Genomic DNA, 11708 nt, shown 5'->3' with positions numbered 1-11708 from the left:
CAGCAGCCTTGCTGCCTCGACTGTAGAAGGAGAGCACAGCCATTTGGACTAGTAGCCTTATCCTCTGTGATTCCCCCCCCGCCCCGCCCTCTAAAAGAGCCATCCCAGTTGATGGCCATCACTGTCTCCTGTGGCAGTGAGTTCCACAGTGTAACTATGTGCTACACGAAAAAGCCCTTCCTCTTCTCTGTCCTGAATCTGACAGCATTCAAGCTTTATGGGATGTCCCCGGGTTCTGAGAGAGGAAGAAAGACTTTTCTCTGCCGTCTTTTTCCATGCACGCATCACTTTATCATGTCACCTCTGGGAAGAATGTTCTCTGGGGAGATGATTCTAATCCCACCAACCACCACCCCTTCCTAACTCCTCAGCTGCTTGCCTTGATAAACACCCCCCCCCGGCCCTGGCTTTGCTGGGAACTTTCCCCTTGGAGGGATGCACAGAGGGAGCAAAACTTTATCCAGCCTCCTTTCCTCTCCTTCCCTCCCAGCTTGGAGGGCGGCTGCCTGCAGGAGAAAGGGGGAGGGAAAGTAGAGCCGCATGTGGGGGGCTGCCCTCCCCTTCCTTCCTTCCTTCCCTCCCTGTCCCCACATGAAACCAGACTTAATGCAAAAAAGCTGGCCAGGCACAGAAGCGGCCAAGCTCGGAGAAGGAAGGGGCTGCGCTCGGCAGCAGAGCAGGCAGCCAGGGGCCAGCAGAAGACGGCAAAGTTTCCTCTCCCGTGAGTAAATGCCCGCATCTCCCCACCCTCGCCCTAAACCTTGGGGGCCCATCGCCACCCCACCTTTTCTCAACTCCCGCTGACTTCTGGCAGGCTTGCAATTGCTGCTCAGCGTTTTGGGGCGGGCAGGATGGGGCCCCGCAAAAGCCTCGCCGGCTTGGGAACGGGGGGCTCAAGGGGGACGGAGCAACCCCCCCCCCCGTGAGAAAAGGGTGCCGTCTTGGGGGCTTTTAGTTTGGAGAAAAGGCGAAGAAGATGCAATAGAAGTTCATAGAAGTACATGTGGCCTGGACAAAGCAGACAGCGGGAAAATTCCCCCCTCTCTCAGAACACCAGAATTTGGGGAGAGCCCAGGAAGCTGAAGCTTCAGGACAGATAAAAGGAATCTGTGCAGCTGAGAGTTAAGCCATGGAACTGGCTGCCACAGGAGGCAGGGCGTCCGCCAACCGGGATGTCTTTAAAAGAGGACCGAAGAAGTTCACGGGGAGGAGAGGCCAACGCTGGCTGCTGGCCACAGAACTCTGCTCTGCCTGCGCAATTGGAGCAGCAATGCTCCTGAATGCCAGAAGGGGAGACGGGGCTCTTGGGCTTGGATCCTGCTTGCAGGTTTCCCAGTCAGGCATCTGGTTGCTGGGCTAGATGGGCCCCACTTGGCCTGATCCAGCAGCAGGGCTCTTCGGATGTTCCTGCCAAGAGGCAGAAGGACCCGGTAATCAGTTCTGTCCTAGATGAACCCGTTTGCTTCTGCCTTGCGCACTGAAGACGATGAGGCTGCTATTCCCTAGGAAAGCTCAAACTTTAGGGGCAGCTCCCTGGGAAATTCTCCTGCACTGTTGAAATGAACTTTGTGTGTGTGCCTATGCAGGAGAACTTCCCAGAGGTCTGTGCCCCAAGACCCCGGCTATGAAGCAGAGATTCCTCAACCCAATCCGGGGTTTGTGCTTCCCTTGGAGCCATGTCATGGGATTTGTGGCACACATGGGGCTTTGTGGTCATGCAGTGGCGGGGCTGCAGGGGAAAGAAACACGCAGAGCATTCTGCACATGCTCAGAGGTGTTAATCATTATTATTATTTCTTGTATTTATAACCCACATTTTCCTCCAAGAAGCTCAAGGTAGCATATATAGTTCTCCCTCTCCTTGTTTAATCCCCCTGTAAGGTAGGCGGGGGGACGCGGGTGGCGCTGTGGGTAAAAGCCTCAGCGCCTAGGGCTTGCCGATCGAAAGGTCGGCAGTTCGAATCCCCGCGGCGGGGTGCGCTCCTGCTGCTCGGTCCCAGCGCCTGCCAACCTAGCAGTTCAAAAGCACCCCTGGGTGCAAGTAGATAAATAGGTACCGCTTACCAGCGGGAAGGTAAACGGCGTTTCGTGTGCTGCGCTGGCTCGCCAGATGCAGCTTTGTCACGCTGGCCACGTGACCCGGAAGTGTCTCCGGACAGCGCTGGCCCCCGGCCTCTTGAGTGAGATGGGCGCACAAACCCCAGAGTCTGTCAAGACGGGCAGGGGTACCTTTACCTTTAAGGTAGGCGGGGTTGAGGGGCAGTGGCTGGCACCCAAGGTCACCCAGGGCGCTTCATGGCCGAGTGGGGGATTTGAACCCTAGTCTCCCAGGTCCTAGTAATCCAGCCCTCTAACCACTACGCCACACTGTCTCTGCATATGTCCTGGGGTCTGCTCTCAGCACTGAAAATGGGGGAGGGGGGCTGAGCTGAAGCCCACCTTCCTTAGCTACCTCTTTGGCCTCCACACCAAAAACATCCATGCAACAAGAATGGAGGAAAACCACAGCTGCTCCTGCCATGGTCCCCTGCCCTGTTGCCAGCAAGCTACATTCAGGCTCAGATGTGTGCAGCATGGCTCTGCCAATCCTTCCCCGCCCTGCAGAGTCTGTGGCAAAATCAGAACATGGGCGTCATCAGACAGGCTTTGCACGTAAGCCTCACTCCAAATCCACCTGACCTTCTAGGTACCATTTTGTTACCAACCGACTATCGGGAGGGTGCTGAGGGCCCCAGTCCCAGGTGGCCTGCCATGGGGTGTGTGGCATAATGCAGATCTAGAGAGAGACAGGAGCACAGGAAGCGGCCTTCTACTGCCACCCCCGGCCACCGACAGCCTTGGGCTTGCCATGGAACACCAGCCGTGTCGTGCGAGTGCTGATTGTAGCGTTCACATAATGTTGATTTCATAGAATCACAGAGTTGGAAGGGACCCTATGGGTCATCTAGCACTGGTCTCATTTGTAGTCAGGTGAAGGACAGGCCCAGCCACCATTGCAACCCGGGAGTGTTAGTGGTGCCAATGGAGCAGCGTGTGACCTCAGATTTCTCCTGTGGTGGTTTGTTTTGCTTCTTTAGAGGTTTTGATATCTGTACAAAGACCACATTGTTGTTGGCATCCATCTGTCTCAGAAGATAAGGGAGGAGGGCACCTTTGGGGGTGATGTCAAACCGCTGGAAGGCTGCAGCACCTGCTGTGGCCTGTAGAGATCAATATGGGAGAGATATGTTTCGTTGCAGCTGGGGCAGAGGAAGGCATCCGGTTGTGCTGCTGCAGATGCACCAGGGCGTTTTCTCTCTCTGAGCCCAGCACCCATTGAAGCAGGCAGACCGTGGTGGGTCAGCACTTATTGACTGGGGCGACCCAGCTTAAGGCAGGCCCAGCTGACCAGTGAGAGACAGTGATCTCTCCCATCGTTGGAAGCAACCTGTAGTCCTTGTTTTTGCTGTGTTAGCAGCACCAAAGTGACTTCCCCAGGGTGCAGGCCTGGGCAGCGTGTCAAGACCCCCCTCTTGGACTTGCTGATGGGGTCCAAAGGAAAGCAGAGCAATACATTTGGCACCAGCTTGGCCAAAGGAGCTGCCAGAAGGAGGCCTACAAGGCACCATCCACAGTGGCTTCAAATAGGAACATAAAGGTGAAAAAAACCACCACACCACAGACAAATATAAAGCAGAAGAATCTGAAACTACAAAACAGAAGCAAATAAAGCAGTTAATTAGCTATTCATTGCTATTTAATGTGTCATTTTAATTAACTTGTGCATTACTTACTCTGCACCATCTTAATATTTCTGAATCAAAGGCAGTATATAAATATTTCAGAATCATAGGCAGTATATATTCTATTGATGTTAATGTGGGGTGGTTTGCTTTTTTAATGTTACTGCCTTTTAAATTATTATTATTGTTATTATTATTAAATTTATATGTTTGAATTGTTAAAGGAGTAGCACAGACTTTGGTGCAATCAAATCAACACTATTATTTGGTAGATCAGCTGCTTTAAGATTGTGGGATGCCTTTGAAGAATAACAACCTGATGAAAACAAAATTGAATTAAAAGCTTGCATTATGCAGCTGGCTATCTGAGAAGGTTTGTGCTCAGCGTCCAGAGTCTTGTCTGCTGATTTAATTGCCAGTTGATTTGCTCCAGCTCAGAAGAGATGGGGCAGTTCTCGGATTACACAGCTTTTAAAACTAGAGGGGATTTAGGGGATATTTTACGCATCCAGGGAGGAGGAGGAAGAAAGGAGGCAGAGGGATGGGGGAGACTGTGTGCATTTAGAGTTTGAAGAATTTCAGACCCTCCAAATGTCCCTGTTTTCCAGGGAAGGCCCCAGATTTACAGAAGCCATTCCCATTTCTGATTTCATCCCGGAATGTCACGCTTTTCCTTAGGACATTCCTATTTTCATTGGAGAAATGTTGGAGGGTATGGAGTTATCCAACCCCTGAGCCGTCTGAAGCCAATCCTGTATAGGGAAGGGTTTTTCCGTTAATGTTTTATTATGTTTTTATGTATGTTGGAAGCTTTCCAGAGTGGCTGGGGCAACCCAGTCTGATATGTGGGGTATAAATAGTAAAGAAACCATGGGGGAATGGGACGTTCCTATTTCCATCACAGAAATGTTGGAGGGTATGGAATTTGGCCTGTCACTGGGATCTGGAGAGCGGCTGCAGGCCTTGCACAGATATGGCTGATCCATTTGATGGGATCCTGCTGACCCTGGTTCTCAAGGGAGGGTGCAAGAACTCTCCTTCCGTGGAGGTTTCCAAGCAGAGGTTGGATGGTCATCTGTCATGGATGCTTTTGCTGAGACCCCTGCATTGCAGGGGATTGGGCTAGAGGACCCCCTTTCCCCCGTATTTCTGGCAAGAACAAAAGTTCTGGATTCCTGCTGAAGTGTTGCAAGGATGGAGCTCAAATTGGGTTTCATGGTGGGGAGGATATTGACAGCTTAGCCTCGATAGATCCACAGAGCTTCCATGCCCAAAGGCAGTCTACCTCTGAATGCCGAGGAGGGCCCTTGTGTCAGGGCCCTGCCTGGATTTTGTGGATCCGGGGCTAAATTGCTCCTAAGGAGAGAAGAGCCGATGAAGGGGTCAGGGAGAGATGATAAAGGAGAAGTTCTTTTCTTGAAGTATCATCTGGGTGGAATGTTCCTTTCCAGCGGAAGTGAGAAGCCTAGATATATGTTGCAAAGGAAACATCTCCATATACGGATTTCAAAAGTCTTTGTAATTTGCATTGGATGAAACATCCTTGGAGAGAATGGTCATCAGCTGTGAGCCAGATGGAAACTCCTTGTTCAGAGGCAAGGCAGCTTGGAAGGCCAGATTCTGAGGACACACAACAGCGGGTGCCTGCCACCTTCATGCCCTGCTGGTGAGCTTCTCGGACACATCTGGGCTGGTCTCCATTGGACTAGATGAGCTCTGGGCAGATCAGCTGCAGGGCTCTTTTGAGGCTACACATTACCAGATGATTCATCCAGGGACCTCTGGCTGTTCCAGATGCTGAGGCTGCACCCTGGGTTTCAGTTAGCAGTTTTGCAGGAAGTTAATGTCTCCAAACTTGGCAAAGGTTCTGGGCACGTTGCATTTGAGTCAAGGGGAAACTGCTTGCATCAGGCACAGCCCCTTTCATCAGGAACATCTGGACTCTGAATATGTTGCTTAGAAAAAGGAGCAGAGGAGAAGCAAATTCTGGAGGAGCATGTTAGTTCCAAACATGTGCAGAGTGGCACCTCCTGACTGCCAGGCTGGCACTTGGGATTTGGGGTGCAGCACCGAGGGCAGAAGGCAGAGCTCCAAAGAAGGCAAAGTGGGGGGGAGGAAGCCCTCTTTGTTTTCCACATTAAAAACTGGGTGTGTGTCACTGGAGAGTCAGAACAGAAACAGCAGCATTTAAACATCTGTCTAGATCTACTGACAGATCCAACAGCTGGTGAAGTAAACCTTGAGCTGGATCAGCAAGGGCTGCATGCCTGAGTCTGCGCTCTTCGGTCTGTGTAACAGTTTCCATTGCAAACCTCAAATCTCAGGAATTTACCCACCAACCACTGTGGTGTGCTCAGGCCAGGATCTGATCAGGCTCAGGAGCTCAGAGATTTATTAGAACTCCTAAACCAGTAAGCTCCCAACTCTGCATGTTTAGAAATAAATGAATTTAACCATCCAAACATCTCTGTCGGCCCAAAGCCCCCCATCTCACTGTGCTCCCCTCCTGACAAGGGGGGCTCTTCTGATCTCCTTCTGCCTCGGACTCTTGACCGGATGGCATTAGGATCGTTCAATCACTCCTGACTCGTACGGACAGACCAGAAATAGCCTCCTTCAGAGGAGGCTGCCTGCCTGAGCTGCTGTTCTGGGCTGACACATACAGAGTTGGCTTCTGCAGAGCTATGAGTCACGGTCATATCCCTGGTCTTAATCCACCTAGCCCAGTCTTGTCTATTTTGCATCTCATTTTGGGGGGAGGGTTGCAGGGGGATCCCCACTATCACAGGCGGTGGAGAGTGACTTTTAAATTTGGCTTTGGGGAAGGCAGTGGATCAAATGAGAAGAAAGTAGATTCCAACTAAATATTAGGAAGAACTTCCTGAGGGCAAGAGTGGAATGAACTGCCTCAGAAGATGATGGGCTCCCTTCATTGGAGGCTTATAAGTAGAGTAGGAGAGCTGCCAGGGATTCTTTTGCTGCAATTTTCGCATTGCAGAGGGTTGGGCTAGATGTCCCTTGGGGTCCCTTCCAACTCTGAAGTTCTACAATTCCATTAGCCAACAAGAGTGAGAGGAGTGGGGAAGAAATAACATACCTTGTCCATGAACTGTTGTATGTATGGAAGAAGCCCTACCTCTAGCTGGGCCTGAAACTTCACTGAATGTGTCGATTTCGTGGGATTTCATTGGCTATTTTTGCTTATGCCCACATCTCAGTTTGAGGTAGGGATTCACCAGAGCTTAACCCCAGAACTAGTTGTCGAATATGTGAAGTCATTAGGACAGATGAGAGGCCTACTGAGCATGTGCAAAGAGGCTCACCATTAACTTTAGCAAGCCCCCCACCCCCATGGAAGAAGTTCCTCCAGGTCTAAGAATGGGACTTAGCTCATTTGCGCATGCTACACATCTAAGAATAACCATTCCTTTCTGTTTGTTTGTTTGTTTGTGTGTGTGTGTATTTGTTGTTTTTTCCCAAAGAACTAGCCACATCCAACCGCTGACATGGCCATCCTGATGGACATCTGCTTGCTTGTTATGCTGATGGTGCCCTTGTGCGCCTCAAGATCCATTCACAAAGCAGGGCTTGAAGACAACGGTGGCAGCGGAGAGAGTGAGGGGGCGTCCTCCATCCCACCCTCTGCAAGCGTGACACTAGGTGCAAACCCCACCTTGAATGACCTCATTGTGAATGGGACTTCAACATCCCTCAACATATTGGACGGGATTGTGGACTTCTTCCAGAAGTACATGCTCTTGATCATTGTGGTCGGCTCCTTGGTCTTCCTCTTCCTTTTCATTGTGTGTGCCGCCGTCATCGTCCGGCAGAAACACAAGGCTTCGGCCTACTATCCATCATCTTTTCCAAAGAAGAAGTACGTGGACCAGAACGACAAGTCAGGAGGCGCCAAGGCCTTCAGCGAAGTGCCAGAGAAGCTGTCTGATGCCGACCAGGAAGAGCCCGTTGACTCCACCAAGCAGCTGCAGGCGGATATTTTAGCTGCTGCACAGAACCTCAAATCCCCAGCCAAGGCTGTCACGATGAACGGGGAGAGTGCCAAAATGGAGGACAGGGCAACCAACGTCAAGGAGGAAGGGACAAAGATGATGGAAGAGGCTGAGAAGGAAGAGAAAGCCACTCCAGAAGAACAGGATGGTCCAGCAGAGGAGGCTGAGACTCCAGCCCTGCCAAACTCGGTAGATGCGGAAATCAATGGTGAAGATGTGAAGGATCAAGAGGTGGAAGAAGAAACTCGCCCAGCATCTCCAGAAGAGCCCAAGGAATCGCCAGGGACTGATGATTCCACAGGACAAGTCTCAGAAAGTGAGGCTGCACCCCCTGATAGTACTTGCACCTCAGGAGACTAGGACACAGGGACTCCATGGCTTGGCTTTCCACCCTTGGCTATCGCGTTGAAAAGCTGATCATACTGAACCTGTGATGGACTTTACTTTTACTCTGTGGGCAACACCAGGCCCTTCAGGATCTGACGTTTCCCACCTCCATTTTAGAGATGCCCCATTAGAAGTAGCATACCGAGGTTTGCCTTAACAGTCTCTTCATTGAATGACTTCGCCACTCTCCTCTGACGGAAGTACAAGGTGTTATTCAGTAGGTGAGGATGACTGGAGGAGATTCAGCACTGAGCGCTGACTGAGATCCAAATATAGGACGGAAACCACTCTTGGGTTTAAACCTATTTTGAAACACGTTTTTGTGAATAGATATGGTAGAACCTGTGGTTCAAGCCCAGTTCTGGATGAGGCTTTTTTTAGCAGTCCCCAATAATAGTAGCTGCCTACCCAATCCCCACTTTCCAGGTGAGTGCCTGGCTGCTCCATATTCTATACTCTCCCTGGGATCAGTAGCCCATTCTGGTTTTCTGCCAAAGCTGAATTTACACAGTGCTGATTGGCTGGCCTTTTGGGTAATCATGAAGCCAATCGCTCCTTTTGAAGCAAGGCTGTGCAACATGCCCATTGGCCAGCCTTTGGGTCAATTCCAAAGCCACCGCACCCGCCTTTTTTGGAAGTAGGACTTAGCACAGGACTTAGAACTGATTGGTCAGCCTTTCGTGTCAATCACAAAGCCACCTCACTCTTACTTGGAGCCTTTTTTCAGGTGCTGAACAAATTGTTGATAAAAGAACAATGCATGATGCTTAAAAATGTGGCTGGCAAATGACAATTTGGATTCAATCTGAAGCTGAGTATATGTGCCCTTTGAGGAGCGAAGGTGCATAGGTGGAAGCACAGCTCACCTCTCAGAAAAAACCTCGGCCGCTGTTTACAAGTAGGTCCGCCTGTGGCCTGACAATCTTTGTTAGAGGTTCTTGGTCCAAGATTCAGTCCTGAAATTTCAGGGCAGCTCGGCTCCCCAGATCTCTCCTGGATATTTTTTCGTGATGTTAGGTTTTAAATTTAACTCCCATCCACGTGACACAGAAACCTCAGTTGGACTTGATAACGGATGCCACTTCTGACACCAGCCAGGGAGACACCAACTTTGACACCACAGGTGCCTTCGTGGTCAATTTCAGTGCTCAAACAATCCTACAGAAGATCCTTGCTCAAGAGAATGGGCTCGGATCTGGGATGTGCCCAGCTGATGGACTGGCATGCTTAAAGTTTCACAAACATCCAGGCATTTATATTATTACAAGAATTTTGGGGTGGAGAGGACATCAGTCATGTGTGAGAGAAGCACACCAGAACTGGCCTTTCACGCCACTTGAACCCTGAAGCATTTGTATCATCAGCAAAGGATCTTAAGATAATTTTGAATTTATAATATCTGTGGAAACAGCATATATCTGGGAAACTCAAAAAATCTGCCTAAAATGCCAGTAATGTTGGCTGGACATTTTTACTCTTTCTACCAGCTCTGACAGGGTTCGGGGGAGGGAAACTAATTTGTTTTAAAACTCACTTTTGTACTTTTGTGAAGGACTTTTGAGTGGCTTTGTTGTTTCTACTTGGGATTCTGAGACGTTTTCTTCTCTGGCCTGCTCAGGAAAGAGAGGAATACTTTTAGCAAACATTACAGCTGGACCAAGAAACTCTTTATCTTTACATGTGACAAGCCTTGAAGAATTTGAGCGGAGGGTTTTATTGGGGGACGACCATTTTCGCCAAGCTTCTTCACAAAGGTTCTGATAATATTTATGACTCTGGCCATTCCTCAGAACACAAGATAATAGGGAAGCCCTCTCTGAAGTCAACAAAAGCCAACAAAAAAACATTGATGGTTATGCTCTCTTTAAGAACAGGGATTTGTCAATCCAGGCTGGTGGGCCCTCATTTTCGGCTGTGGCTGTGTGCCATGGAGGGGCTTGGGGAACTAGGTTGGGATCATGGAATTGTAAAGTTGGAAGGGACCCCCAAGGGCCATCTAGTCCAACCCCCTTCAATGCATTAGTGATGTTTGCCCTGCCCGCTTTCTGGCTGGCTGCGTCCAGCCTCCACTTAAATTTCCCAATATGCTTCCAAATACCAGGTGCTGGAAGCCACCAAAGAGGCATATGCTCTTGTGATGGTCTTCTATCGCACAATACCATGCACACCATTCTCCTGGGGTGCTGTGGAGAATTAGAACCCTGGAGCTCCTTGCATTCAAACCCAGGAGGACCCAAGAACCCGGGTAGGCCACCCCCTTACCCTTTCTTGTTCAACAAGCACCAGGGATTGGGTGGTTTTTAGGTGAACAGCTTCCGGGATCCCTTTGCGTGACCAGTGGGAGCAAAGGCAACATGAGGGGCCAGAGGTCCTTGGCTGATTAAGACTCTGGGGGTCAAGGGCTACAGGACCTCAACCAGGAACCTCGTGGCCTAGAGTTACTTGGGCAGAAATAATGATTTATCTGGAAGTGCCCATTCTCTCTGATGGAAAAAGCAACTCTCCCCTTCAGTGGTTATGCCATGTTCTGAAAAACATTTTGTTTAAAACCACACAGGGTAAAAAAAGGCCAAGGCTACTTACTGCACGGAGTTTGGGGCCCTTTTGCAAAGCTACTTTGGCATTAAGTGTGGAAGGGGAATGATGACCAGTACAGGGATTCCTAAGAATGGCTTCCACCAAAGCTACTCTCTTGGACTCTTCCATGGAAAATGTTGGCAGGCTTCGCAAAACAGCATTCGGTCCCTGGGCAACCACCACAGCATATCTGAAATCATTGCCATCTCATCCAGAAGTCATAGCAGCTGCCCAAAGAGATTCAGGGAAATAAACCAGAGGGGTTATCTCTGCATTTTTATAAACTGAAATCTAACCAATTACTTAAGAAATAACCTGAATATTAAACAAATTAATTAAGTAAAGTTGCAGACTGCAATGTATATTCCCTGCCCCTCCTTTCACAACCTCTTTAAACCTTCAGTTACCCAAGCACACAAATATACATTCCTATGCAGACCTATGTTCCATTTTTCAGTTACCAGTATTTGTTTTTTGCTGTGTGCTGCTCTGCGGTAAACGGCTTTTGAAACAGAAGTTTAGAAACGTTTTCTTTTTAATCTGCTACAGGTGTGATATGTCTCTGTGTAAGAGCGTCCATTCAAGGGGAGGCGGATATCAGATTCCATTGGACGCAAACAACCTCAAATAGCTTTTCTCTTGAAGGATGCAGGGCCAGCCCTACCATTGAGTAGAGTGAGGCACTTGGGTGTTGTGGATGGGGATCAAAGTGATGGTTATGTTCTGCATTGATTCCTTCTTTCCATGGGAGGGGCACTTGTGGGTTTTTCTGCACTGGGTGGGTGCCAAGTTAACTTGGCCAGCCATGAACACTGAGTGCTTTGACCTGGGCAGTGGAGGGTGGGTGCCACAGCCTATTCTGCTTCAGACAGCAAAATATTTTGGGCCAGCCTTGGGGAAGTGATTAGAGCGAGAGTTACCAGGTCCAGAGCATCCCTTATGCAGAGACTTCAGGGCTGTGGTCGGTGGGCTTTATAAGACTCTGTGACTTCTCTTGTCACATCATGAATCT

General features: G+C 49.6%; 1 protein-coding gene across 2 annotated transcripts; it reads left to right on the top strand.

Moving 5' to 3' along the window:
• Positions 1 to 564: 564 nt before the first annotated feature.
• On the top strand, positions 565 to 11212 carry TMEM119 (transmembrane protein 119). Of its 2 annotated transcripts, XM_082196140.1 has the most exons (3): positions 579 to 721; positions 5174 to 5388; positions 7205 to 11212. In XM_082196140.1, the coding sequence occupies exon 3, from the start codon at positions 7229 to 7231 to the stop codon at positions 8090 to 8092; it is 864 nt and encodes a 287-aa protein (XP_082052266.1). In that variant the 5' UTR covers positions 579 to 721; positions 5174 to 5388; positions 7205 to 7228; the 3' UTR covers positions 8093 to 11212. The 2 variants fall into 2 exon arrangements, with proteins under 2 accessions (XP_082052265.1, XP_082052266.1); XM_082196139.1 differs by lacking the exon at positions 5174 to 5388 and having other exon boundaries at positions 565 to 721.
• Positions 11213 to 11708: the final 496 nt, after the last annotated feature.

This window comes from Podarcis vaucheri (assembly GCF_965113315.1).
Source record: "Podarcis vaucheri genome assembly, chromosome: 13".
NCBI classification, from domain to species: domain Eukaryota; kingdom Metazoa; phylum Chordata; class Lepidosauria; order Squamata; family Lacertidae; genus Podarcis; species Podarcis vaucheri.
This window is presented reverse-complemented; position numbering and strand designations above follow the sequence as displayed.

Excerpts from the sequence above, each read along its gene's own strand:
- TMEM119 (XM_082196139.1), top strand. The coding sequence starts at position 7,229 with ATGGCCATCCTGATGGACATCTGCTTGCTTGTTATGCTGATGGTGCCC.